The sequence below is a fragment of the Melozone crissalis genome, unplaced genomic scaffold (genome assembly GCF_028551555.1).
Source record: "Melozone crissalis strain CALT ecotype California unplaced genomic scaffold, PUWL_Pcris_2 ptg000010l_1, whole genome shotgun sequence".
NCBI lineage: Eukaryota > Metazoa > Chordata > Aves > Passeriformes > Passerellidae > Melozone > Melozone crissalis.
The window spans coordinates 6,314,685-6,340,957 of NW_026535788.1; the positions used below are offsets into that span (position 1 = coordinate 6,314,685).

Genomic DNA, 26,273 nt, shown 5'->3' on the forward strand with positions numbered 1-26,273 from the left:
TTCTGAACTCTTTGGGGTGAGCTGCTCCTCCCCTCCCAGTCAGGGGGTGCCCATCCCAAACTGGGCAGGCATAGGGGGCACAGGAGAACCTGAACTTGTGAGCAGCAAAGCCAGGTGAGGTTTAAGGTGAGAGGAGCAATTTCAAGGCAGGGCAGAGCTGAAGGTGGCAGCTGCAGAGAGGGAGGGATAATTCACCACCACCATGCCAAGGATCTGCTCAAAATCCTGGTCTGTAGCTGCAGAAAGCGCAGCCAGAGCCAAATCTGAGAGCCAACAGCTGCTTAAAAATCAGCTGAAAAATTCTTGCCAAGGTCAGACCTCCTCCTGTGAGTGTTTTCTGCATGGAGTTTTCCTTCTCCAGGAAAAAACCTGGATGCAAAAGGCACCTCCATATGTTAAGGTGGTTAGAGCAGAACAAAAAGGCTGCAAAGAGGATTCCAAAGTCACTGAGAACCAAACCACCCAAACCTGACAGCTCAGGCTGTTTGCCCACACCAGGGAAACCATCCTGGGATCCCTGTTCAGCCTGCCCTGCTCCTGCTGAGCCACTGAGTTAAACCCAACCTGTCTGAGGGGGGGGGAAAGGCACTGAATGGACACCAGGTGCTGTCAGGATGCACCTCAGACAGCTCAGAGCACATCCTGCTGCTCTGCCTGCAGCACAACCCTCAGCCCACACAAAAAGCTGCTCTGAGGGGAACTTTCAGAGCATCCAGGGAGGGAGAGCGCACAGGAAATGAAGGGCAGGAAAACCCAGAGGTTTTGCAGTCAAGCAGTGTCTGTGTCAGGAACACAAGGAGGAGCTGACAGGTCACACAGTGCCCCAAGGAGGGGAAAAGCTGCCCAGGGTGCCCAGGGAGGCTCCCAAGAGCTCCCCTGAGGAGCAGCAGCCCGGAGGCAGCTGGAATGTGTGCAGCAATCAGGCTGGGGATGGATGGGATGTGACTGCAGTGCCACCTCCAGAGCAGCTCCAGGCTGGAGCTGATGGCACTCTGGGATGATGTGGGATGAGGGCAATCTGCTTCCAGCCCCTGCAGCCACACTCATGTCAAAAGAATTGGGAAGGACAAAAGAAAACGACAACTTCAGTCTGAGCAAAACCCTCCTGGGGGTGGTTTTTGTTGGGTTGGGTTTGCTTTTCCCTGAAAAAGACTTTGCTGAGGAAACTTTTCATTAGGTTTAACAAACTTTGGTTTTTCAGTAAGGTCAGAAACTTCTTTCAGTCAGGGGAGCACAATAATGGCACATGAACCCCCAGCCCAACAATAATTGCATTTCCTGCTGTGAGCAGGGTTTTAGTGGCTCCTCCCAACTCCTACAAGATAATCAGAAGCAAAGTGACAGAATGAACAAACAAAATTATTTCCTGGAAGAGAAAGCAAAATCTTCATCAATATTGATGATAAATAAAGAGGCCGTGAGCTGTTTGTGGAACTGGTACCAGTAAAGTCCTGGTGTCAGTGCAGTGGTGCCAGTGAAGTTCTGCCATCAGTGCAGTGGTGCCAGTCCAGCCCTGGCCAAAGTGCAGCTTCTGTCACCTCCAACATTCACAGGATGCTTTTCCCACCCCATTAAAAGCACAAATGAGATCTTGTACCAAAGCAAGCAGAGCTGGGCACAGACCCTGAGCCCTGCAGTGGGATCAGCCAGGATTCCCAGGGCACTGGAGGAGCTGCTGGCATTGCAGCAGTGACCAACTGAGGACAGACAGGCCCAGGAGGGAGAGGAACTGCAGCAGGGACAGGTCAGGATCAGTGTGTGAGCAGGGACAGGTCAGGATGAGTGTGTGAGGGACAGGTCAGGATGAGTGTGGCAGGGACAGGTCAGGATCAGTGTGTGAGGGACAGGTCAGGATCAGTGTGTGAGCAGGGACAGGTCAGGATGAGTGTGGCAGGGACAGGTCAGGATCAGTGTGTGAGCAGGGACAGGTCAGGATCAGTGTGTGAGGGACAGGTCAGGATCAGTGTGTGAGCAGTGCACAGGCAAACACAGCGAGGGAGCCCAGCCCCAACCACGATTCATCTGTGGGATTTGCCAGGAAAGCTCCAGGGCAGGGGTGGAAGGAAGGAAGGCAGGGGAGATGCCAGGGCAGGGTGGTGCCAGGCTGGCAGGAGATGAAGCACCACTGCAGGCTGGCACTGCTGGCACCCCCAGGCTCAGGGCAGCCCCTGCTCCGAGGACACCACGCTGGATTTCCTGGTTTTGGGGGGTGGAGGGGGAGGTTTGGCCTCTCGCCTGCTGGGCAGCGCTGGAGCAACCTGGGGAGATGGAAACACAACAATAAACCACTGCAAGGAGTGCAGGGCATTCTGCTTCACCAGTGAGAAACCCAAAGTCCTGATGGCTCCCTCAGGAGCAAAGCCTGGAGTTCAGCCTCAGCTCCACACACAGGGCCAAGCAAGGACAGATCCCCAGAAGCTGAAATGTTTTAGTTGCTAGAGCAGGCCCAGGACACACTTTAATTGCTCCTGACCTGCAGCCTAACTTCAGCATTTATCTCTGCTTTTGGTGAAATGTAAAATGGCCACAAACCTATTTCCTTCCAGGTTTCAAAACCCATTTCCAAACCCATTTCCTTCCAGGTGTCAAAATTCAGGTTTTTTCCTCCTGCTGGCTGGATGAGCTGCCCCAAAAGGATGTAAAATGTGTTCAAATGAGAATGGCAAAACTTTACACCCTAACATGGAAGCAAGGGCAGCTGAAATTAAACAAGCCACATCCTGTCTGCCTGCAGAGGGGCTTGGAGGGCGTTTCTTGCTCTTGCAGGGAACTGCACTGAGGGAGGGGGGGTTTCATGCTGTCTCTGCCTGTTTTAAGGGGCATCCTGGAAATAAATGAGATGGGAAAGGCCAGGAGAGGGAGGAGGTTGTGTGGTTCATCACTCCTCAGCCAAACCCCAGCATTTCAGGATTGTTTTATCCACAGGAAGACAGACCCAACTTCACAGCACCAAACTAACAAACCCTTCAGAAAACCCTCCCCAGTCTCCCTTTGCAGCCCTGAGAATCCTTTCCCTCTGGCTGCCAGCCAAGGGCATGCTGCAGGCCAGGACATGGCAGTAATTAGTTTCCTCACAAGACCCAAGGGAAGGAGGCTCTTTTATTAATCCTCTTGATCCAGTGACTCCCACAGCATCCCTGGAGCTGGGATCTCTCTGCTGGGCACAGCAGCCACAGTCACTTCCAGCCAAATCAAGGGCAAAGAAGCAAAACTTCCCCTGATGCCATATTTCAAGGCTTTATTCCAGTGTCACAACACTGAATTAAGTGATGAGCTGTTTCCTTGTCTTCCTGTGCTGCTAAAGTAGTTAAGTGTGATCCCTCTCCAAATTCTTTTTGGACAAATCCCAGTTTATCTCACCAAGGTACCCCCAAATCCTCTCTGCAAACTGGACTGGGGGAGACACCCTTCCCTTTCAGCTGCAAAAGGGAATTCCTGACAGGTTTTGGGAAGGCTCCATCCCTGTCTCAGTCACAACAGGATCCCTTCTCTGCTTCCCACTGCTAAGGAATCAGTCTGACACCACCAGCACCTTCATTCCAGGGGCAGGTGAAACGATTCTGACACAAGATTTGCATGTCAGGGAATCCCAAACAGCCTGGAGACACCCAGGTGTGAGAGAAACATCAGTGATGCAGCACTGACAGGGGCAGTTTGATATTCACTGACACAGGGGCAGTTTGATATTCACTGATTAGGGGCAGTTTGATATTCACTGACAGGGGGCAGTTTGATATTCACTGACAGGGGGCAGTTTGATATTCACTGACACAGGGGCAGTTTGATATTCACTGACACAGGGGCAGTTTGATATTCACTGACAGGGGGCAGTTTGATATTCACTGACACAGGGGCAGTTTGATATTCCCTGACACAGGGGAAGTTTGATATTCCCTGACACAGGGGCAGTTTGATATTCACTGACAGGGGCAGTTTGATATTCACTGACACAGGGGCAGTTTGATATTCCCTGACACAGGGGAAGTTTGATATTCACTGACACAGGGGCAGTTTGATATTCACTGATAGAGGGCAGTTTGATATTCACTGACACAGGGGCAGTTTGATATTCACTGACACAGGGGCAGTTTGATATTCCCTGACACAGGGGAAGTTTGATATTCCCTGACACAGGGGCAGTTTGATATTCACTGACAGGGGCAGTTTGATATTCACTGACACAGGGGCAGTTTGATATTCCCTGACACAGGGGAAGTTTGATATTCCCTGACACAGGGGCAGTTTGATATTCACTGACAGAGGGCAGTTTGATATTCACTGACACAGGGGCAGTTTGATATTCACTGACAGGGGCAGTTTGATATTCACTGACACAGGGGCAGTTTGATATTCCCTGACACAGGGGAAGTTTGATATTCCCTGACAGGGGGCAGTTTGATATTCACTGACACAGGGGCAGTTTGATATTCCCTGACACAGGGGAAGTTTGATATTCCCTGACAGGGGGCAGTTTGATATTCACTGACAGGGGCAGTTTGATATTCACTGATAGGGGCAGTTTGATATTCACTGACACAGGGGCAGTTTGATATTCCCTGACACAGGGGCAGTTTGATATTCACTGACACAGGGGCAGTTTGATATTCCCTGACACAGGGGCAGTTTGATATTCCCTGACAGGGGGCAGTTTGATATTCACTGACACAGGGGCAGTTTGATATTCCCTGACACAGGGGCAGTTTGATATTCACTGACACAGGGGCAGTTTGATATTCACTGATAGGGGCAGTTTGATATTCACTGACACAGGGGCAGTTTGATATTCACTGACACAGGGGCAGTTTGATATTCACTGACACAGGGGCAGTTTGATATTCACTGATAGGGGCAGTTTGATATTCCCTGACACAGGGGAAGTTTGATATTCACTGACACAGGGGCAGTTTGATATTCACTGACACAGGGGCAGTTTGATATTCACTGATAGGGGCAGTTTGATATTCACTGACACAGGGGCAGTTTGATATTCACTGACAGGGGCAGTTTGATATTCCCTGACACAGGGGCAGTTTGATATTCCCTGACACAGGGGCAGTTTGATATTCCCTGACACAGGGGCAGTTTGATATTCACTGATAGAGGGCAGTTTGATATTCACTGACACAGGGGCAGTTTGATATTCATTGACACGGGGCAGTTTCATATCCCTGCACTGACACAGGGGCAGTTTGATATTCCTACAAGAAAATCACTCCATGGAATTGAGACAAAGGGCAGGATTTAAATACAGGCTTTTAAAAGTCACTGATGGTTTGAAAAATCAGATTCTGCTGGGCTGAGGCTTAGGAGGAGACACTAGAAACCTCTGAAAATTGTGATTTTCCCCCCCACACTTCCTTTTCAGCCCAAATTATTGCAGTATTTTAGGCTGATCATGTTTTTGAAACTTTTGCTGCTGGTGTGTTTTCCATGCCTCTTCCCACTCCCACACATTTTTTTCCTGACCAAGGACAACACAAGTCCCACTTGGAAAAAGAAATAATAAAGGCACTGCATTCCACTGCCTTCTCCTGAAGCAAAACCCCTTTTTTCCTTCTTTTGTGGTTTCAGGGAGGGAAGCAGTGAAATGATGAGACAGGTTTCAAGCAGCACCACCCCAAGATCAGCCTGGAACATTGCACTGGTGCCTCCTGCTCCCAGCTGCTCTCCAGGAGCTGTCAGCCCCCATTTCCTCACCTCCACAGAGTTCCTGGGGGTGCTGCTCTCGTAGGGTTTGCTTTTGGGGGGAGGGGGGGGTGGTGTGGCCAATCCATCAGCCTGCAACGAGGGGGAGCCTGGGAACAAGAGAAGAAATAACAAAAAATAAGGAAAAATTAAGAACAAACAAGAAAAATAAAAAAAGAACAAATAAGAAAGGTGAAAAGGGAAAGGGCAATGGGGTTGCACACAGATTTTAAGGGAGATTCATTCAATGCCTTCTGTGAGCAGCTCCTGCTCCACACTGAGCTGCCTGGCTGTGCTGGGCGCAGCTGAGCTCCCCTCCAGCTTGTGAGAGTCTGTTGGAATTTTCCCTCATCTGCCTCACGATTGCCCTTGGGAGACCACTGAAGAGAAGACCCCCCTTGTCTATATCTGGCTCTGAAGGAGAACAGTCACACACCACAGGCCCTGAGACCTGAAAGCTCAGTGTTATTTGTTTTCACAGGAGTGTTTGCTGTATGCTAAGAAGGGGCACCGTGCCCCGTTTGCAACAATAGCAGCTCTGGAAGCTGTCCCAGCTCTCGGCCTGGCTGGACTTCTCCTGAGTTTTAGGTGGTCTCCCACAGAAGACCCTCATCTGTTTTACAACCACCGTGACAGACAGACGGAGATGTGAGAAGCTTCTCCATCAAGGACTGAGACATGAAACTCCTAACAGGCCCCTCTGCTCCTTCCAAGGACTGGGACTGAAACCCCCAGCCCGGGGGAGGTGTGTGCGGGAGGCAAGCTGATTGAGGCGAGATGTTTGCCTGCAGATTGTGACCACTGGAGCAAGAAAACAAAGGTTCTCGCTTACTGCTGAGAACATAGACCAGCTGTTACATCTGTTCCCTATTGCATCTGTTTCCCCCCCCTCACAATTTTCAGTAATAAAAACCTCTGAGTTAGCCAGAGCCTTTGAGATCTCCCCAGCGTAGCAGGCGGACCCTCGGCTGGACTGCACCAAAGGACTTCGTCTCTGCGTTGGTAGCTATATCCCCTCTCCCTCTCTCTCTCTCTTTCTCTCTCTTTTTCTCTCCCTTAATCCCTCTATCGCATTTTTGCTGTAATTATTTCAATAAAACTGCATTTGTTTTGATTATCACTGCAAATCCCCTTGGACCGTGTTGGTGTTTTGCAGTCTGAGATCATTCCTACGAACCATCAGGTCATCTGTCCACTAGGACGGACCCTGACACAGCTCCCAAAGCCCTGAGGAGGTTCCCCTTCCCCGAAGGCCCTGAGCTGCCCCAGGGAGCAGCAAACTCCTTCCATCAGCACATCTGGGGTGCTCCTGGGGCTGCCCTCAGAACTCACTGTGATCTGAGCTCCAGCTGATGGAGGAGACAAAACCCAAACTCCACAAGGATTCCAGCAATTAAAGCCTTGCTAAGGAGAGGAGAGGTTTTACATTCCTTTTACAGATCTTTCTTCACTAAGTTCCTGAATTTGTTTCTGGTTGTCTCCCCAACTCATCCCCTGCCCTGGTGAGGATTTTTTTGTTTTCATCCTCTCATGAGAATTTTATGCTGGTTTGGATCATTGACTGCACTGGATTCTGACTGGGTACCCACACAGAGCCAGCCAGGTCCTGCCCAGGAACTTCTGTTCCTCTCAAAAAGACCAGCAGCCAGAAATGCAGCAGCCAGGCAGTTCTAGGGGTGGAACTGCCCAGGGATTTTTATTTTTACCTTAAGCCACATTTAAAGGTGCTGCAGAATTAACCACAGAACTTCCTGAATATCCAATAATAGGCTTTTTTTCCCTCTTCTCTTCCAAGATCAGATTATTGTGCTGTTTTAGATTCAGCATGTTTTTGAAACCTTTGAAATGATTCATTTTGTTAATTCTTGAAGACAAATCCCACCTCCTTCAGGTGGAACACTGACAGCTGAATGCCCAAGCTGCACAGCAAGCTCTGCTACAACTCTGCCACGTGAGGGGAGTTCATTCATTAATGAACAGAGCCCTCAGGGCTTGCATTGATCATTCAGCCCAGAGCTGATCCCAAACACCCCGGGATCCCTGCAGGCCCTCCTGGGATCCACTGGAGATGCTCCTGCACACCTGACTGGGGATTCACAGCCATCTGCACTGACTGCACTGCTGTTTGCTTCAGGGTTAACAAACCTGCCCAAAATTCAGAGTCATGGGACAGGAGGGGTTGGAAGGACCTGAAATCCCACCCAGTGCCACCCTGCCCTGGCAGGGACACCTCCCACTGTCCCAGATTGCTCCTTGGGCACTGCCAGGGATCCAGGGCAGCCACAGCTCCCTGGGAATTCATCCCAGCCCCTCCCCACCCTCCCAGGGAGGAATTCTGTCCCAAATCCCAACTAACCCTGCCCTCTGGCAGTTTAAAACTGCTCCTCTGTCCCATCACTCCAAACCCCTGTGAAAAGTCCCCCCACATCCTTCTTGTCCAGGTCAGTACAGGAAAAAACAAGAAAGGAACTGAGAAACCCAGAAACTGTTCCCTGGAATTCCTGTTTTGCAGTGCTTCAACAAGTGCAAGGCACAGATCTGCTCTTTGATACCACAGCCAAATTCTGTTCTCTGACAAAAATGATAACCCCTGTTCTCCTGGGAAACTGAGGCAGGGACGCCTGCAATGCACTGGGGACAATAACTGCACTCCAGAGGCTGAACTGGGGCTCAGCCCCCACTGTTTGTGCTGCAAACCCCTGTCTGTAAAATGGAACAACACCACCACAGACCTCCAGGAACATTTTTCATGTACTTCCATGGAGTAAATCTTGATTTTTGAGATTTCCAACAACCCCGAGCTGTGATCTGACTCAGAGCAGCCCCTCCCTCCCCCAGCACCCACAGAGCCATTCCCACCCCATCCCACCCCATCCCATCCCATCCCATCCCATCCCATCCCATCCCACCCCATCCCATCCCATCCCATCCCACCCCATCCCATTCCATTCCCACCCCATCCCATCCCATCCCACCCCATCCCATCCCATCCCATCCCATCCCATCCCATCCCACCCCATCCCATCCCATCCCATCCCACTCCATCCCATCCCATCCCACCCCATCCCACCCCATCCCATCCCATCCCACTCCATCCCATCCCATCCCACCCCATCCCACCCCATCCCATCCCATCCCATCCCACCCCATCCCATCCCATCCCATCCCACTCCATCCCATCCCATCCCATCCCACCCCATCCCACCCCATCCCATCCCACCCCATCCCACCCCATCCCACTCCATCCCATCCCACCCCATCCCAGGACTCACTCAGGGTCCGGGGGGTTTTGGGGGTGATGGGGGGAGGGCTCTGGGTGGGTTGCTGCATCGAGGGTCCCTGCAGCAGGGTCAGCCTGGTGTCCCCCAGCTGCAGACTCTTGGGCCTCTGGGCCCTCCCTGCTGGGCCCTGCTGGGAACAGAGAGAGACAGGGGTGAGCACAGCCAGGGAACCCAGAACTGTCACAGACACAAACACAGAGATGTGAGCACAGCCAGGGAACCCAGAACTGTCACAGACACAAACACAGAGATGTGAGCACAGCCAGGGAACCCAGAGCTGTGACAGGGACACAAACACAGAGATGTGAGCACAGCCAGGGAACCCAGAGCTGTGACAGGGACACAAACACAGAGATGTGAGCACAGCCAGGGAACCCAGAGCTGTGACAGGGACACAAACACAGAGATGTGAGCACAGCCAGGGAACCCAGAACTGTCACAGACACAAACACAGAGATGTGAGCACAGCCAGGGAACCCAGAACTGTCACAGACACAAACACAGAGATGTGAGCACAGCCAGGGAACCCAGAGCTGTGACAGGGACACAAACACAGAGATGTGAGCACAGCCAGGGAACCCAGAGCTGTGACAGGGACACAAACACAGAGATGTGAGCACAGCCAGGGAACCCAGAACTGTGACAGACACAAACACACAGAGGTGAGCACAGCCAGGGAACCCAGAGCTGTGACAGGGACACAAACACAGAGATGTGAGAACAGTCAGGGAACCCAGAACTGTCACAGACACAAACACACAGAGGTGAGCACAGCCAGGGAATCCAGAGCTGTGACAGGGACACAAACACAGAGATGTGAGAACAGTCAGAGAACCCAGAGCTGTCACAGACAGCAGGGACAGAGAGGTGAGCACAGCCAGGGAACAGCCAGGGAACTGTCACAAACACAGGGACACAGGGGTGAGCATAGCCAGGTGACCTACAGCTGTCACAGTGTCCCAAACAGAGACACACAGGTAAGCACAGCCAGGGAATCCAGAACTGTGACAGGGATACAAACACAGGGACACAGGTGAGCACAGCCAGGTGACCCAGAGCTGTCACAGTGACACAAACACAGAGAGGTGAACACAGCAAGGGTATCCAGAACTGTCACAAACACCTAGAACAGAGAAGTGAGCACAGCCAGGGAACCCAGAGCTGTCACAAACACAGAGAGGTGAGAACAGCCAGAGAACCCAGAGCTGTCACAAACACAGAGAGGTGAGAACAGCCAGAGAACCCAGAGCTGTGACAAACACAGGGACACACAGGTGAGCACAGCCAGGTGACCCAGAGCTGTCACAAACAAAGAGCTGAGCACAGCCAGGTGACCCAGAGCTGTGACAGTGACACAAACACAGGCACAGAGAGGTAAGCACAGCCAGGTGACCCAGGGCTGTCACAGACACAGGGACACACAGGTGAGCACAGCCAGGCGACCCAGAGCTGTCACAAACACAGACACAGAGGTGAGCACAGCCAGGGAACCCAGGGCTGTCACAGTGTTGCAAACACCTGGAACAAAGAGGTGAGCACAGCCAGGTGACCCAGAGCTGTGACAGTGACACCACACTTGGCACAAGGGGTGAACAGGAGTAAAGCCCTGCCCTGCCCTGGCAGTGCCACAGGCACCTCTGTGCTCCCAGGACACAGCCCAGCTTCCCCTGGACTTCCTGAGCAGCACTAAACTGCTTTTAGTGCTATTATTAATGTATTAATTAGTTGTATTAATTAAGATATATTAATTAAGGTGGGAAGATGTTACACTGAAAAATTGCTGCAGTTCTGTGAATAAACTTGGAGGGGAGTGAGGGTGAACTCTTTCCAAGAAATAAAGAAAAATAAAATTCTGGGTGCAGGTCAGGGCTGCTGGTATCCTCCAGCTCCTGAGGCTGTGAAATGAGTCTGTTTTAGGCTTTACAGAGCAAATCCTTTGCATTTGGGAATTTATATCCAGCTCCTTCCAGTGTCACACCCTTTGTGCTCTTCACTCAAACCACGAGGCCACCTCAGTGTGGCCCCAAAAGTGCAGTGCCCAGTACTGGGGTCCTTTGCAACATTAGTTCGTTGCTTCCCAGAGCAGGCTGTCACCCAAACACATCAATAATTCCTTGTCAGAGGTCAGTTCCACATCCCTGAGCAGCTCAGGATCTCTCCCTGCACAGGAGGGAGCATACACACAAAGCCCAGGCAGTCTCTGCCTCCCTCTGCCTTTCCAGCTCAGTCCAGAGCTCCAGAAAATCCCTCAGTCCAACTCCTGCCCTCACTGTGGAGCCATGGAGCACAGCGGCCACAAAAGCAGCTTTTCCTGGGCTTTGCAGCATGCTGAGGCAGGACTGGAACCCTGGATGGCTCCTTCCCTTCAGAGACATTGGGGATTTCATCCAACAGCAATTCCAGAGGCAGAGGGCCAGGCCTCCTGCAGCTCCAACATCCACAAGCCAAATTTTCCTGGGCTGGAAATGCTGTCAGTCCCAGTGACAGCACCCTGGCACCACAGCTCCCCTTCCTAGAAACACTCTGCAGCCTCCAAGAGCTGGCAGCATCCCCCAGAGCTGATGGGAATTCCTGAGCACGGATCAGCATCACCTGTCCCTGCCAGATTCAGCTGGAGAGGAAAGGGAAGCACAGGAATTTCTGTTTTCTTGGTACTGTGAAAAATGAGCCTGTGTTAAATCAGATCAACAACCGGCTTCAGTGAGATGAGGAGCACTGAAATACCCAGGTGCCCAGTTCTCTCAGCTTCAGAGTGTAGCACAGCTTTTACATCCATCAGGACAATATTTCAAGGTGTAACACAGTTTTTATGGCCATTGGGACAATATCCTAGGGTGTAACACAGTTTTTACATCCATCAGGACAATATTTCAGGGTGTAGCAGTTTTTACATCCATCAGGACAATATCCCAGGGTGTAACACAGTTTTTACATCCATCAGGACAATGTCCCAAGGTGCAACACAGTTTTTATGGCCATCAGAACAATATTTCAAGGTGTAGCACAGTTTTTGCCATTGGGACAATATCCCAGGGTGTAACACAGTTTTTATGTCCTTCAGGACAATATCCCAAGGTGTAGCACAGTTTTTACATCCATCAGGACAATATTTCAAGGTGTAGCACAATTTTTACATCCATCAGGACAATATTTCAAGGTGTAGCACAGTTTTTACATCCATCAGGACAATGTCTCAGGGTGTGGCACTGTTTTTACGTCCATCAGGACAATGTCCCAAGGTTGTACAGCTCTACCTGTGGGCTGAAACTCCTCCCTGTGCTCTGGGTGACCCCTCTGACCCCACTGGGAGCCCTAAAGCCCAGCAGCCTCTGCTCTGCTCCTCATCCCAGGAGGAGGATTCTGTTTATTCCTCACCAGTGACCACCCTGCCCTCCCAGGGGCTGCAGCAGAGCCCAGCCTGGCAGCTCCAGCCTTCCAGAGGTGCTGACAGAACCCCCAGAGCATCTTCTCCCACCAGCCTGACCCATCCCAGGGCTCTGCACCTCACAGCACACTGCATTTGTGCAGGGCTGCTGCCTGAGAGCAGCTCCACATCTGGCTGGCAGCTGGATCCTGCCTGGCTGGGCAGGGGGTCCTTGCCCCAACCCCAACAGGGCTTGGCCACGGTGCTGAGGCACCCAGGGCTCAGCTCAGCTCAGCTCAGCTCAGCTCAGCTCAGCACCTCCTGCTCCCAGGCGGCACCTCCAGCCAAGCTGCACTTGGGGCTGTGACAGGAATTTTCCAAATAAAGAAGAGAATTGCTCGGATGACTGAGCCTTGCTGGTATTTGAGCCCCTCCCAGTGTTTGCTGAGCTCCCCCCGAGCAGCAGGGCTGAGGGCAATGGAAACTCAGCTCCTGCTGGGGTTTATTACTGCTGTCATTACTGGCATGGGGCTTTTACCATTTTGGAAGTGACTTCTGTTTCTGGCTCCTTCTCCACAATAACCTGAGACTTGCTAATGCTCCACTCCTTCCTCTTGAGTTTGCTAATCCTGTTGTCACCATCTTCTTTCACAGGCAGCTCCTCAGCTCTGGAAGATGTGGATATTCTCCTCTCCAGGAGAGGCTCCAGGGTAGATCTGTGGCCCAAAAGAGTGAGAAAAACATGAAACATGAATCCATCAGACATGGCAAGGGCTGGCTGTTAAAAAGCTGTGATCTCTCAGTTTGTGGAAGGGGTTATTGTGAAACAGTGAGGCAGGAGCATGGATTTTTCAGTGGGATTTGTGCTGTTACCCCTGGAATTCTGAGTGAGATGTGGTTTTTGTCCAGGGTAAAGTGTGATCTGCTTGCAGAGGGAGCCAGAGCTGCAGGTCCTGCTCAGCCATGAGTCTCACTGGGGAGACGAGACATGAGTCTCACAGTGAGACTCTCACAGTGTCACTGAGCTGCACCACATCACCTGAACTCTGCTTATCCCAGTGGAAAGGCAATGTACACAAAAGGGACATCAGGGATGTCCCCAGGTGTGGCAGCTCCTTTCCACACCACGGATGCAGCTGCAAACAGGGTGAAACAAGTGCTGTGTGCCTTATTCCCCCCTTGGTGGTGCCTCACAGCCCTGTTTTCCTGGGAAACTGAGGCAGGGGGCACCTGGAATGCACTGGGGACAGCTGGGGCTCCAGAGGCAGCAGCTGGGGGTCAGTTTCCACTGTCTGTGCTCCAAAGCCCCTTCTGTAAAATGGAACAACACCACTGACCTCCAGGAACATTTCTAAATGTATTTCCATGGAGTAAATCTTGATTTTCAGAGCACCTGATTGTGGATGTGACAGTTAGTCAGAGAGAGAAGCCAGATAAACCTTCCCAGGAATTGTTCTGGGGAGTCTTGAGGCAGCTGAAAGAATTAAAAACATCTTGCAGCTGGTGTTTGGAGCAGTTGTTTTCTCATGACATGTTTACCAAAGGGTGTTTTCTTAATTAGCCAGTGGTGCTGGGGTGTTGATTAAATGACCAATCAGGTGCCCCTATATCAGAAGGGTGTATAAAGGAATGGGTTTCTGATAAACTCAGATTAACCTGCTGGAGAGACCCAGAGCCTGTGTGTGCCTCACTGCTGTTCCTGACTCAGGTGACACTTGATCCTGTGTAAGGCACCTCCCCCTGCTGTCAGGCACTGTCAGGCACTGTCAGGTGTCTCCACATTTCTCCTCACAGAGAAAAGCAAGGCACAATTCTTCCCAAGAATATTTCTGGGTTTCACATTCTCTGAGCCTCAGAGAAAGGAAGAACAAATCTTATAATTTACTGTGCCTGTATTGTGCCAAAGCAGAATGCAATATGGAGATTTTTTACCCACAGTGATGGTGTTTGGTTCCTTGGCCTGTCACGGCCAGGTGTGTGTGTGTGTGTGTGTGTTGGGACTGGGGGCTGACAGTCATGAGATTCTGTGCAGTGTGAGCAGAGCTGAGTGCTTGGCAGATTCAGTTTAGATGTAATGGAATAGAATATAGAATAATGTAGTATATTAGTATAGAATAATATAGTATATTAGTATAGAATAATATAGTATAATAAAGTCATTAATTAGCCTTCTGATAAGATGGAGTCCTCCTCATCACTCCTCCCTGCCACAGGGATCCCTGCAAGTACTATGGTCAGGCACTGCCATCATTGCCATTATTGCCAGTCACTGCCATCACTGCCAGTCACTGTAATCACTGTCAATCACTGCCAATCACTGCAATCACTGCCAGTCACTGCAATTCCTGCCAGGCACTGCCATCACTGCAGTCACTGCCAATCACTGTAATCACTGCCAGTCACTGCCAATCACTGCCATCACTGCCAGTCACTGCCAGTCACTGCCAGTCACTGCAATTCCTGCCAGGCACTGCCATCACTGCAGTCACTGCCAATCACTGTAATCACTGCCAGTCACTACAATCACTGCCAGTCACTGCCATCCCTGCCAATCACTGCCAGTCACTGCCAGTCACTGTAATCACTGTCAATCACTGCCAGTCACTGCAATTCCTGCCAGGCACTGCCATCACTGCAGTCACTGCCAATCACTGTAATCACTGCCAGTCACTACAATCACTGCCAGTCACTGCCATCCCTGCCAATCACTGCCAGTCACTGCCCTCACTGACCCGTCGGAGCCCGGCCTGGAGGAAGCGCTGTCGGACGAGGTGGACGAGGTGGAGGCCACAGAGGAGGCCACGGAGGTGACCGAGAGCCTCCTGAGGGTGGAGGACATGATGTAGGGCAGCACCATGGAGCCCGAGCGGCTCGGCTTCCTGTCCGTCAGCACCGGGGGCTGCAGGGAACAGAGGGAACACTGTGAGCAAGCAGGAGATCTGCAGCAGGGCTGGCTCTGCACAGGGCTGGGCACAGCAGCAGGGCTGGCTCTGCACAGGGCTGGGCTCAGCAGCAGGGCTGGCTCTGCACAGGGCTGGGCTCAGCAGCAGGGCTGGCTCTGCACAGGGCTGGGCTCAGCAGCAGGGCTGGCTCTGCACAGGGCTGGGCTCAGCAGCAGGGCTGGCTCTGCACTGGGGCTGGGCTCAGCAGCAGGGCTGGCTCTGCACAGGGCTGGGCTCAGCAGCGGGGCTGGCTCTGCACTGGGGCTGGGCAGGCTGGGCTCAGCAGCAGGGCTGGCTCTGCACAGGGCTGGCTCTGCACTGGGGCTGGGCAGGCTGGGCACAGCAGCAGGGCTGGCTCTGCACTGGGGCTGGGCAGGCTGGCCCAGGGCCTGAACCCGGGGACACAAGGGTTAACAACACCAAGGGACCTGCACTTGGGCCACAACCCCCGGCTTGGGGACAGAGCTGCTGGACACAAAAGGACCTGGGGGGACCGATGGATGCAGCTGGACATGAGCCCAGGTGTGCCCACGTGGCCAAAAAGGCCAAAGGCACCTGGGTGGGATCAGAGTGGCCAGCAGGAGCAGGGCAGGGACTGTCCCCAAGGCAGGGACTGTCCCCTGGGCAATGGGGGAGGCCACACCTCGAGGGCTGTGTCCAGTTCTGGGTTCCCCCAGTTCAGGAAGGACATGGAGGGCCTGGGGAGAGTCCAGGGAAGGGAACAGAGCTGGGAAGGGGCTGGAGCCCCAGGAGAGACTGAGGGAGCTGGGCAGGGGCTCAGCCTGGAGCAAAGGAGGCTCAGGGGGCCCCTGTGGCTCTGCCCAGCTCCTGCCAGGAGGGCACAGGGACAGGAGCAGAGAGAACGGCCTCAGGCTGGGCCAGGGCAGCTCAGGGTGGGCACAGCAGGAATTTCCCCATGGAAAGGGGGCTCAGGGCAGGCTCAGGGTGGGCACAGCAGGAATTTCCCCATGGAAAGGGGGCTCAGGGCAGGCTCAGGGTGGGCACAGCAGGAATTTCCCCATGGAAAGGGGGCTCAGGGCAGGCTCAGGGTGGGCACAGCGGGAATTTCCCCATGGAAAGGAGGCTCAGGGCAGGCTCAGGGTGGGCACAGCAGGAATTTCCCCATGGAAAGGGGGCTCAGGGCTTGGAACTGCCCAGGGAGGGTTGGAGTGCCCATCCCTGGAGGGGTCACCTGGAGGCGGCACTCAGAGCTCTGGGCTGGGGACAGGGTGAGCACTGGGCACAGCTGGGACTCCCTGCTCTCAAAGCTCTTTCCCAGCCCTGATGATTCTGGGATTCTCTGACACCACCTCACACCCACCCACGGGTGGAAAAGGAGGAGTTGGGTTCCTCTGGGGCAAAACATGGAAGAAGCAGGTTCCCTCACCAGAGTTATGACCCCGTACTGCTTCTCCACCTTCCTCCTGAGCTCCCTGAAGCAGGCTGTGAGCCTCTCGTGCAGCGGCTTCAGCTGCTCCGTCAGCTTCTCGCCGTGGATCCGGATCCCCTCTGCCAGGAGAGGCATCTGAGGCAGGGAGGCAGGAGCAGAATGAGCTGCAGGAGCACAAACCAGCCCTCCTGCTCCCCAGAGGGAGAGTTCAGCAGCCCAGATTAAATTAAAGGATTTAAATCAATGTGTTTTGTGTTTGCAGAGGGGGAGATAAACAGGGACACAGCAAGGGAGCTGAGCTGCTGCCAGTGAGGGACCTTCAGTGCTGCAGCTCCAGGTGTTGAACAAACACCAACATATTCCCCAGGCTGGATGGGATTTGGAGCAGCATTTGGAGCAGATTTGGAGCAGCCTGGGATGGTGGGAGGTGTCCCTGCCCATGGCAGCATGGGCTTTAAGATCCCTGCCCACACAAAGCATTCCAGGATTCCTTGCTCCCCATTCCCTCACTCCACCAGTGCCTCCACCTCTCCCAGTTCCATACCTGTATCGCAATTTGTTGCTTGAGCAGCTCAATTTTGTCTTGATCTTCAGGATGTTCTTGGAGATATTTCTCTGTGAAGAAGGCCTGGAAGCACAGGGAGAAGGTGACACAGGTGACACACACACTGCTTCCCCAGGCAGCTCTGAGAGGAAGATCCTTTAAGAGCAATTCACTGCCATTATTCCTCATATTAAACCCAAATTGTGCTGGCACCAAGCTGAGGGACAAAGAACCAAGGTTATTTGTTAGGAAAAGAGAACAAAGCTCACTTTTTATTTTAAAAAAAGTAATGTTTTTTCCTAGTGAAACACATGGAAAAACAGTTACTGCATCAGGCAGGTTTTGCTCAGTCCTGATCCCCTTCTCACAAACCAGCATTGATTTGAATAACTGAGCTTCCATCACTTCTACTTCTCACTTAAATGGGAGTGACAGACCCAAAACCTCAAGTTCTGACTCCAAAAAGCCTCTTTTCTTTCCCAGCAGCCAGTGCCCCAGAGCACAGCTGCCCCACGGAGAGCACAGCACCTCCTGCGGCAATTTCCTCATTTCAGCCCCCAAATCCCTCGTTTTCACCTGGGGCTGCTTACAAAGATTCAGCAGAAATAAAGACCATGCTGGGATTTGGGCTCCAGCTCCCTTCAACAAAGCACCTTTAGTCTCCACTTCTCCTGGGTTTACCTTTAATCAGCACAAGCTGCTCGTGGTTTGAAGTTGAACAAACACAAATCCACTTTCCTGGACTGAAAACTGAAATTTGTGCCAATTCCCATGATGTATCCCATTAAAATGGATCCCAATTCCCGCTCAGAATATTTTTTTTTCCTAGATAAACTCCCTAATAAGTTTTTCATTTGTTTCTCTGAGCCATTTCAGCCTCTGAGTATATTTTTTTTTACTTCTGTAAGACTGGACTGTGGTACAGGTTTGTAGGGCTGGGGGTTTGAACCTGAACAGGATGGAGGTGAGCCTGGGAAAGGGCTGATGGGCTGGTCCCAGAGGATTTTCCCTGAAAGTGCTTAATTATTGCAAGAGGAAAGATGTTTAAAAACCCCAACTTTAGGGTTTGGCTACAATGAAACAATTAAAACTCAGATTTTAGCCCTCCACAAAAGCCAAATGTTCTGCACTGATCTGCAGCTGAAATAGGAAAATATGAACGAGAAGTGAGTATTTCCAGATGTGGCTGCAGAGATTTTGTGTTTTCTAGTTTTAACTGCTTTCCCACTTCTGTAATTCTAAACTTGATGTCAACCTTAATTCATAAAATGGGAGGGTTCAGGGCCAAATTCAGGCCTGGCAAAGCACCCAAACTCCTCTGGAATCAGCAGAGTCAGACCCAGATCAATCAGCCCCTCTCCCAATTAACGTGTGCACCTCATTTCATGGGGCTGGGACACAGCTGAGGAGAATTAAATGTGTTTTACCACATCCCACCCCCTTTGTGGAAACAAGCAGTGCATTCTGTGCTGGGCATTTCATCATTAGGTGGAGGGAATCAACAGCTTAAGTTAAACATCACAAAAAAGAACAACCTACACTGCTCAAGTGAAGTCAGCTGAGTAAACCTGCACAGGAAATGCTGCTTTTTTTCCTGAGTCATTTGCTCTGTTGCAAGACTCCAAAGACACAGAGGCTGCTGGCAAGAGAAAGCCTCTTTAGCCTTCTCATTCCCCATTAATCCAGGGCAGAAGGGGCGGGTCTGGGCTTTTCTCTGCTGCCTGAGCACCTCTGTGCCCCACAAGGCACGAGCAGGTTCTCATCCCACTGCAAAGGAGGCCCAGAAGAGCTGGACCCTGCCCTGAGAGCACTAAAGCCGAGCATTTCCACCCTGCAGTCAGTGCAAAGCTCTGCTCTTTGTGCTCCTGTCTGAGCTCTGCACACACAGAGCCCCACACAGGGGCTGGGACAGCTGGAGATGGGACAGGACCTGCCAGGTCCTTGCACACTGCAGGGGCCCAGGGGCAGCTGCCAGAGTCTGCAGAGCTTGGGCTGGAAGGGACTTCAGGGATCAGGGCCCTGCCCAGCCTGGCCCTGGGCACTGCCAGGGATCCAGGGGCAGCCCCAGCTGCTCTGGGAATTCCATCCCAGGGAACAATTCCTGCACAATATCCTCTCTCTCCCTGCCCTCTGGCAGTGGGAGCCATTCCCTGTGTCCTGTCCCTCCATCCTTTATCCCCAGTCCCTCTCCAGGGAATTCTGGAATGATTTGTGTTGGAAGGGACCTCAAAAGTCACCCAGTGCCACCCCTGTCCAGCTCCCACTGTCCAGCCTGGCCTTGGGCACTGTCAGGGATCCAGGGGCAGCCACAGCTCCCTGGAAATTCCCTCCCAGCCCCTCCCCAACCTCACAGCCAGAAATTCCCAATCTCCCATCCATCCCTGCCCTCTGGCAGTGGGAGCCATTCCCTGGCTCCTGTCCCTCCATCCTCGTCCCCAGCCCCTCTCCAGCTCTCCTGGAGCCCCTTCAGGCCCTGCAAGGGGCTCTGAGCTCTCTCTGGAGCTTTCCCTGTTCCAGGTGAGCACCCCCAGGTGTCCCAGCCCTGCAGAGGGGCTCCATGGACGTGGCAGGACCTTCTCATAGTTGGTGTAGCCCCCCATGACCGCGGGGTCCACGATGCCACTGAGCAGCATGGACAGGGGGTGCACGGGCAGGCTGCGGTCCCAGCCCTGCTGCTGCACCACGTTGGTGATCCTCTCATTGGTCAGCTCCATGGTCTCTATGGCATTCTCCAGGGGGCTGATCTCCTCCTGAGGGACAGAGGAAACAGAATGAACTTGCTTTAGAGCCACACAATAAAACCTTCAAACCTTCATGCAGTTTTTCGGGAGAAATTCCTCTCTGTGAGGGTGGGGAGGAGCTGGGAGGGAATTCCCAAGGAAGGAATTCCCAGGGAGCTGTGGCTGCCCCAGGATCCCTGGAAGTGTCCAAGGCCAGGCTGGAGCACCCTGGGGCAGTGGGAGGTGACCCTGCCATGGCAGGGGGTGACACTGGATGATTTTAAGTAAATCCTAACCCAGACCATCCTGGGATTCCATGGCTCTGTGATTCATTCCTCTCCCCTGAGTAAGCAACTAAATAATTTGCTTTTATCTGTGCCACATCCAGCAGTGGAAGGAGTGGCACTCCCAAGTGCTCAAGGCTTTATTCCATGAGGGACTGAGGAGGAGGAGATGCAGCCCCCATGGAGAACTCACCGTTGTGACCTGTTTGACCTCAAACCACTTGAGGATGCCTGGAAAGGAATAAGCTGTCGTGTAGGTTGTCCTCTCTATCCACATGTTCTGGGTAGAGAAGGAAAAAAAAGATATCTGAGGTGTAAGGCAAACATTGGCCTTGATACTGAACTCTCTCCTGCATGGAGTGAGGCTTCCAGAAGGAGCTGTCAGAGCTCCATAGCCATGGCCACCTCTCCCTACAGCCATTCCCACCTCCCCACAGCCATTCCCACCTCCCCACGGCCATCCCCACCTCCCCACAGCCATTCCCACCTCCCTATAGCCATGCCCACCTCACCCTACAGCCACGCCCACATCCCCACAGCCACTCCCATCTCCTCAGGCCATGGCCACATTTCCACCTCCCCACGGCCATGCCCACCTCTTGCCACGGCCATGCCCACCTCCTCAGGGCCATGGCCACCTCCCCACAGCCATTGCCACCTCCCCACGGCCATGCCCACCTCCCCACAGCCATGGCCACCTCTCCCTACAGCCATGCCCAGCTCCCCACAGCCATCCCCAGCTCCCCATGGCCATTCCCAGCTCCTCACGGCCATGCCCACCTCCCCACAGCCATGCCCATCTCCCCACAGCCATCCCCACCTCCCCACAGCCATGCCCATTTCCCCACAGCCATGGCCACCTCTCCCCACAGCCATGGCCACCTCTCCCTACAGCCATGCCCAGCTCCCCGCAGCCATGCCCAGCTCCCCATGGCCATTCCCAGCTCCTCACGGCCATGCCCACCTCCCCTCAGCCATCCCCAGCTCCCCTCAGCCATTCCCACCTCCCCTCACTGGGACAGAGCCCCACGCTGGGCTCTGCTGAGCCTGCGCTCTCACAGCACCAATTTATGGATTCTGATGGATGCTGAATGCCCAAACTCCAGCTGTGGAGCCCCCTGACATCTCCCCCAGCTTCACAACGCCCTTTGTGTCTCCTGCTTTTTCATTCCCAACCTCTGTGGCCACAGGGAGAGGGAAAAGGTGACACTTTGGTCCAAATGCCACCAAGAAACCAAACCAAAGGCAAAGGACTCACAGCAAACTCGTTGTCTGGATCCTTCTCTCCTTTCCTGACAGGTCTGGAGTGAGTGAACTGCTGCACCTCGTTGGCTCTGTAGTAGCTGGGAAGAAGCAGAGTAAAAAGGTGATTTCCTCACCTCCCTTCCCCCTCACTCAAATGTTCAAGTGTTTCCTCACAGTTTGTGGGGAGGAATTTACACAATTTACACAAAATACCAAGGCACAGCACCTTGTTCCCAAGTTACTGGGGAAAACACACACAAAATGTTGAGGGAAAAGAAAAATAAATTACTTTAAGATCTGTTCAGGAACAGGTTTATCTTTGTAATTAGGTGGCAGGTTCATCACAGGCTTCACAATGAAGCACTGCACATCTGAGCAGCTCTGGTTAAGGATGAAAAACCAGGAACCCTTTTGGGAAAACAGGAGAGGGAGAGAAAAACCCTTCCTGTTTCCATTGTCAGACTTTTCCACAAATCCCTGTGCTCTCATTAAGGATTTTTCTTCAAACCTGACTAATTCATCACAAATCACAGGCATTATCTTGCATCTTGCTGTTTGTAGCTTCCTTGTGAATTAAAAACCCAAAAGGAAAAGGACTTCACAAATAATAACCCCAGAATGGTTTGGGTTGGAAAGGACCTTGAGCTTTATGCAGTGCCACCCCTGCCATGGACAGGGCCACCTCCCACTGCCCCAGGGTGCTCCAGCCTGGCCTTGGACACTTCCAGGTGCTGAAATTCCCTGAAAATGCTTGGGGGTCCTTGGCACCACTGATTTCTCCTTTGGGAGACAAGAAAAGGGCAGCAGGGCTCTGCAGGAGCCTGTGGATGCCTCTGGCTCTTCTCTCACCCCACAGTTATTTATCAGAGGCTGCTGCTCCTTCCCTCCCACCTTTTAGATTCATGAAGCCAACTGAACAAAGGAATGGCTTCACACTCAGCTTTTGTACCTGGAAATAAAGACAGACATTAAAGAGATGTTCGTAATTGTATCCCCAAGCACAACAGCCTATCATGTTCCTCCAAAATTCTGCTTTGAGGACTGTGCTGGGGCTTTACAGGAGCAAAAAGCTGGCTGGGAAAGCAAGGCTTAGCCAGTCTGACCCCATGAGGAGATGGCTTCTGTGAATCCCTGCTGTCTGAAGTGGCAGTGTACAGGAATGTGTTCCTTGTTGACAGAGTGACAAAATTATCTTTTGTTCCTTTGAAAAGGAAATAAGCGTAAAAATGTCTCTTAGTTAGCCAAAAAGACACTTCACAGGACTTGGGGGACTTCACCTCAAACTTAAGGACAGCCAATTGGAAAAGAGCTAAAAAGTCCCACCTAAGCAATTTACTAGAAAAAAAGAAGAGAACAAAGGAACTAATGGCTTTTGTGAGGTGTTTTACCAGGGGCAAGAACCTCTTGCACCCGGCTCAGTTTTTCTCTATGAAGAGTTTTGTTATTTTGCCTTTTATTAAAACCGTTTTGTTTCCAACACTGCCACAGAAGCCATCCTGCTGATTTTATGCCTTCTGAGGCAGCTGAGCTATCCTGGATGTGAAATAAATCTCCGAGAGCTTGTGAGACCTGGCTGGAGGAGACCCAGAGTTCAGCAGTGTTCCAGTGGGGGGTTAAGGCAGCCCCACACATCCTTCAACCCACTGAGGCAGCTCTGAAGGGCATTCTGAGAGGCAGAGCAAAACCACCCTGCCTGGGTGAGGAGCCACAGGCAGAGCTGAGCCCAGGAGCACAGAGCCAGGCTGGCTGAGGCTCTGAGCCCAGCTGGTGAGCTGTGTGTCCCAGCAGAGCCCCTGAGCCCAGCTGGTGAGCTGTGTGTCCCAGCAGAGCCCCTGAGCCCAGCTGGTGAGCTGTGTGTCCCAGCAGAGCCCCTGAGCCCAGCTGGTGAGCTGTGTGTCCCAGCAGTGCCCCTGAGCCCAGCTGGTGAGCTGTGTGTCCCAGCAGAGCCCCTGAGCCCAGCTGGTGAGCTGTGTGTCCCAGCAGAGCCCCTGAGCCTGGCCTGAGCCCTGCTCAGCTCCCTGGGCTGCTCTGGGCTGCAGGGAACCCTGAGGTTCAGCACAGCTCACCTGGGGGCCCCAGCACATCCCTACCAAAAGAAGAACGAGGTGTTTTGTCATAAAAGAGCAAAAACAGCCTAAAGAAATAAAAAGGAGCCTGAGGCAAAGGAGGTTAAAGGAGCCTGAAAGCAAAAGCAGCCCCAGGAGCAGCAAGGTCTGCCTAAGACAACAGAGATCTGGGCACTGCTGGTGTCAGGAGGTGTTTGTGGGAGTGCAGGGAGATCCTGTCCCACATCCAAGCCCTGCAGCTGCTCCCTTCATCCCAGGGCTGTGCCAGAGCCCCGGAACCCAACACCCCCAAACCCTGGGGATGGCTCAGATCTGCCTCCAAACTCTGCAGCTCGGCTTCATCCCCAGCCAGGAACATCAGGACAAACACAAACAGATGCAGAGGAAGCAGCTGAAACAAAGCAGCAACAGAAGAGGCATTTTTGATACCAAGTTTGATCTTGAATGGATTTTAATTTCCTCTGTGGATTCAGTGCTTGGCAGGAGGATTGCACAGGAAGCATCTGCTGTCACTGCCTGGCCTGGGCCTCTGTGCACAGGGTTTGAGGGCCAAAATGGACCTTCAGATTCTCCAGCCTGGCCTGCTGAGCACAGGCTGGAAGCCCAGGATTTGGTTTTCCTGGCGTGCATCCTCCAGGAGCCACTGACTGAAGTCACTGGCAGCAATCTGGAGCATCTCCACTGGCTCACACTCCCAATTCAGAGCATCTTAAGGCTGGTGGGGAGCTTGGGACACAGCCTGGAGTCCCACCAGCAAGGGCAAAAATAAGAATTAAAAATAGTAAGGGCTCTGCCGCCAGCAACTTTAAGTGACATAATCCCTTCACACTTCTTACAAAGGGGAAAAACACACAAACCCCAGCACTTCATAAATGCTAATGCACTGCAAGGAAGAAGGGAGTACTCTCACTTTTCACATCCTGCATTTCCCACCTCTCACCCAGAAATACCCAACTGGTCCCACCATGGCCAGAGCAGCCAGCAGCCCCTGAGTGAAACACAGGAAACCCTCCCTGAAGTCTGCTCCTCACCCTGACAGCAACTTGTTCTTTAAACCCACCCTTACAGCTCTGGATAGCCCCATTTTCACATTTTCAAGCCCAGTGCCTGCCCCCACATCCCCCAGGAGCAGGAACCCCCTCATTCCCATCACTGCTGTAGGGAACAGAGAGCTCTGGGTGTGCCAAGATGCCCCAAACCCAAAAGATACACTGTTTGGGGGAAGCCTTGATCTCCTCTCCTGGAGGGGCTGTGCTGGTCATCTTCTCAGCATTGGGGAACTGGGTCAGCAGCTTCAGGTTGAAATCCTCCCTGCGCTCGTACTCCTTGCCACGGTAGATGAAAATCTTGTTCTGGGGGCAGGAGGAGAAAAAGGGAATTAAAATTCAGCAAAGCAGAGGGACAGAGCTCCCCAAAGCCCCCCAGAGCTGGTTTATGGGAAGGGAAGATCCCAGCTGGACAGAAGAGGTGAGGGAAGGAACACAGGTTGAAATGAGCGTGACCGTGTTCACAGGGGTTTTGGGATGAGGGAAGAGACGAGGATGTGACTCCATGCTTCAGAAGGCTGATTTATTATTTTATGATATATATTATATTAAAACTATACTAAAATAACAGAAGAAAGGATTTCATCAGAAGGCTGGCTTAGAATAGAATAGGAAGGAATGATAACAAAGGCAGCTGTCTCAGATTCTCTGTCTGAGCTAGCTGGGCTGTGATTGGCCATTAATTAGAAACATCTAACATGGGCTAATCAAAGATCCACCTGTTGCATTCACAGCAGCAGATAATCAATGTTCACATTTTGTTCCTGAGGCCTCTCAGGAGGAAAAATCTTAAGGAAAAGATTTTTCCTTAAGGAGGAAAAATCCTCCTGTTGCATTCCACAGCAGCAGATAACCATTGTTTACATTTTGTTCCTGAGGCCTCTCAGCTTCTCCGGAGGAAAAATCTTAAGGAAAAGATTTTTCATAAAAGATGTCTGCGACAAATGAGGGCACAGCAGCTCCTGGGAGCCAGGCCTGGCAAGGGGAACCTCAGATTTGTCTAAAAAAATCCATTGCTGCACAGAGAATCATCAAACAGGGCTGGCAAGGAGCTTTTAAAGCCACCTGCAATGAGCAGGGACACCCTCAAACAGGTGGGGCTGTCCACACAAACACATCCCAGAGTCACTGCCCTGCTCACACCTCCCAGCACTCCCAGCTTCAGCACAGGGATCTCAGCCAGGAGCTGATTTTTGTAACAGAATAAATGTGCCAGGAAATTCTTCATTCCAGGGCCCTGCTGTGAGTTCCCTGAGGGATGTCCCTGGGCACAGGTGGCACCTTCACCTCACCCCATTCCTGGCCACCAGCCCCACAATGTCACCCCTGGCAGGTCTGCCCCACACACCCACACCAGACCATGGCCAGTCATTGTCACCTGGCAGTGGTTCCAGGAGGGGATGGATGCCCAAACATGGCCTGGAGTTGAAAGCCCTCCATGCCACCTCCTCACACAGCTCTAACTTAACAATCTTCTCTTTTTTTGAGCTTGGCTTCACTTCCTCCTTTCCAGAGCTTCAAACAGCTCCAGTCTGAGAAGGCAGAATGGCCCTGAATTTTAAATAACAGGAATATTCTCAGCCTTGCTGACCCTGGATCTGAGTCATTCCTGTCCTCCACACAGATCCAGCAGCGCTCAGCAGCTGGAATAAGAAGCACCTTTGCACTTGAATTCTGTGTGGGACAAACTCTCCCTGACCACTGAA

The 26,273-nt window shown here is 52.4% G+C and overlaps 1 protein-coding gene across 1 annotated transcript in view; it reads right to left on the reverse strand.

The window, feature by feature from the left end:
* Nucleotides 1-2,156: 2,156 nt before the first annotated feature.
* The window catches only part of DOCK5 (dedicator of cytokinesis 5), a 75,172-nt gene continuing 51,055 nt past the window's right edge, over nt 2,157-26,273 (reverse strand). Inside the window, exons 40-51 of the mRNA XM_054270534.1 lie at nt 24,732-24,873; nt 21,745-21,826; nt 21,469-21,553; nt 20,404-20,490; nt 19,780-19,956; nt 17,207-17,290; nt 16,660-16,797; nt 15,063-15,229; nt 12,869-13,046; nt 8,958-9,093; nt 5,698-5,795; nt 2,157-2,258 (exon numbers count right to left, since the gene is read on the reverse strand). Coding sequence (XP_054126509.1) covers nt 2,157-2,258; nt 5,698-5,795; nt 8,958-9,093; nt 12,869-13,046; nt 15,063-15,229; nt 16,660-16,797; nt 17,207-17,290; nt 19,780-19,956; nt 20,404-20,490; nt 21,469-21,553; nt 21,745-21,826; nt 24,732-24,873 — 1,476 coding nt within the window. The remainder of the gene's footprint in view (nt 2,259-5,697; nt 5,796-8,957; nt 9,094-12,868; nt 13,047-15,062; nt 15,230-16,659; nt 16,798-17,206; nt 17,291-19,779; nt 19,957-20,403; nt 20,491-21,468; nt 21,554-21,744; nt 21,827-24,731; nt 24,874-26,273) is intronic.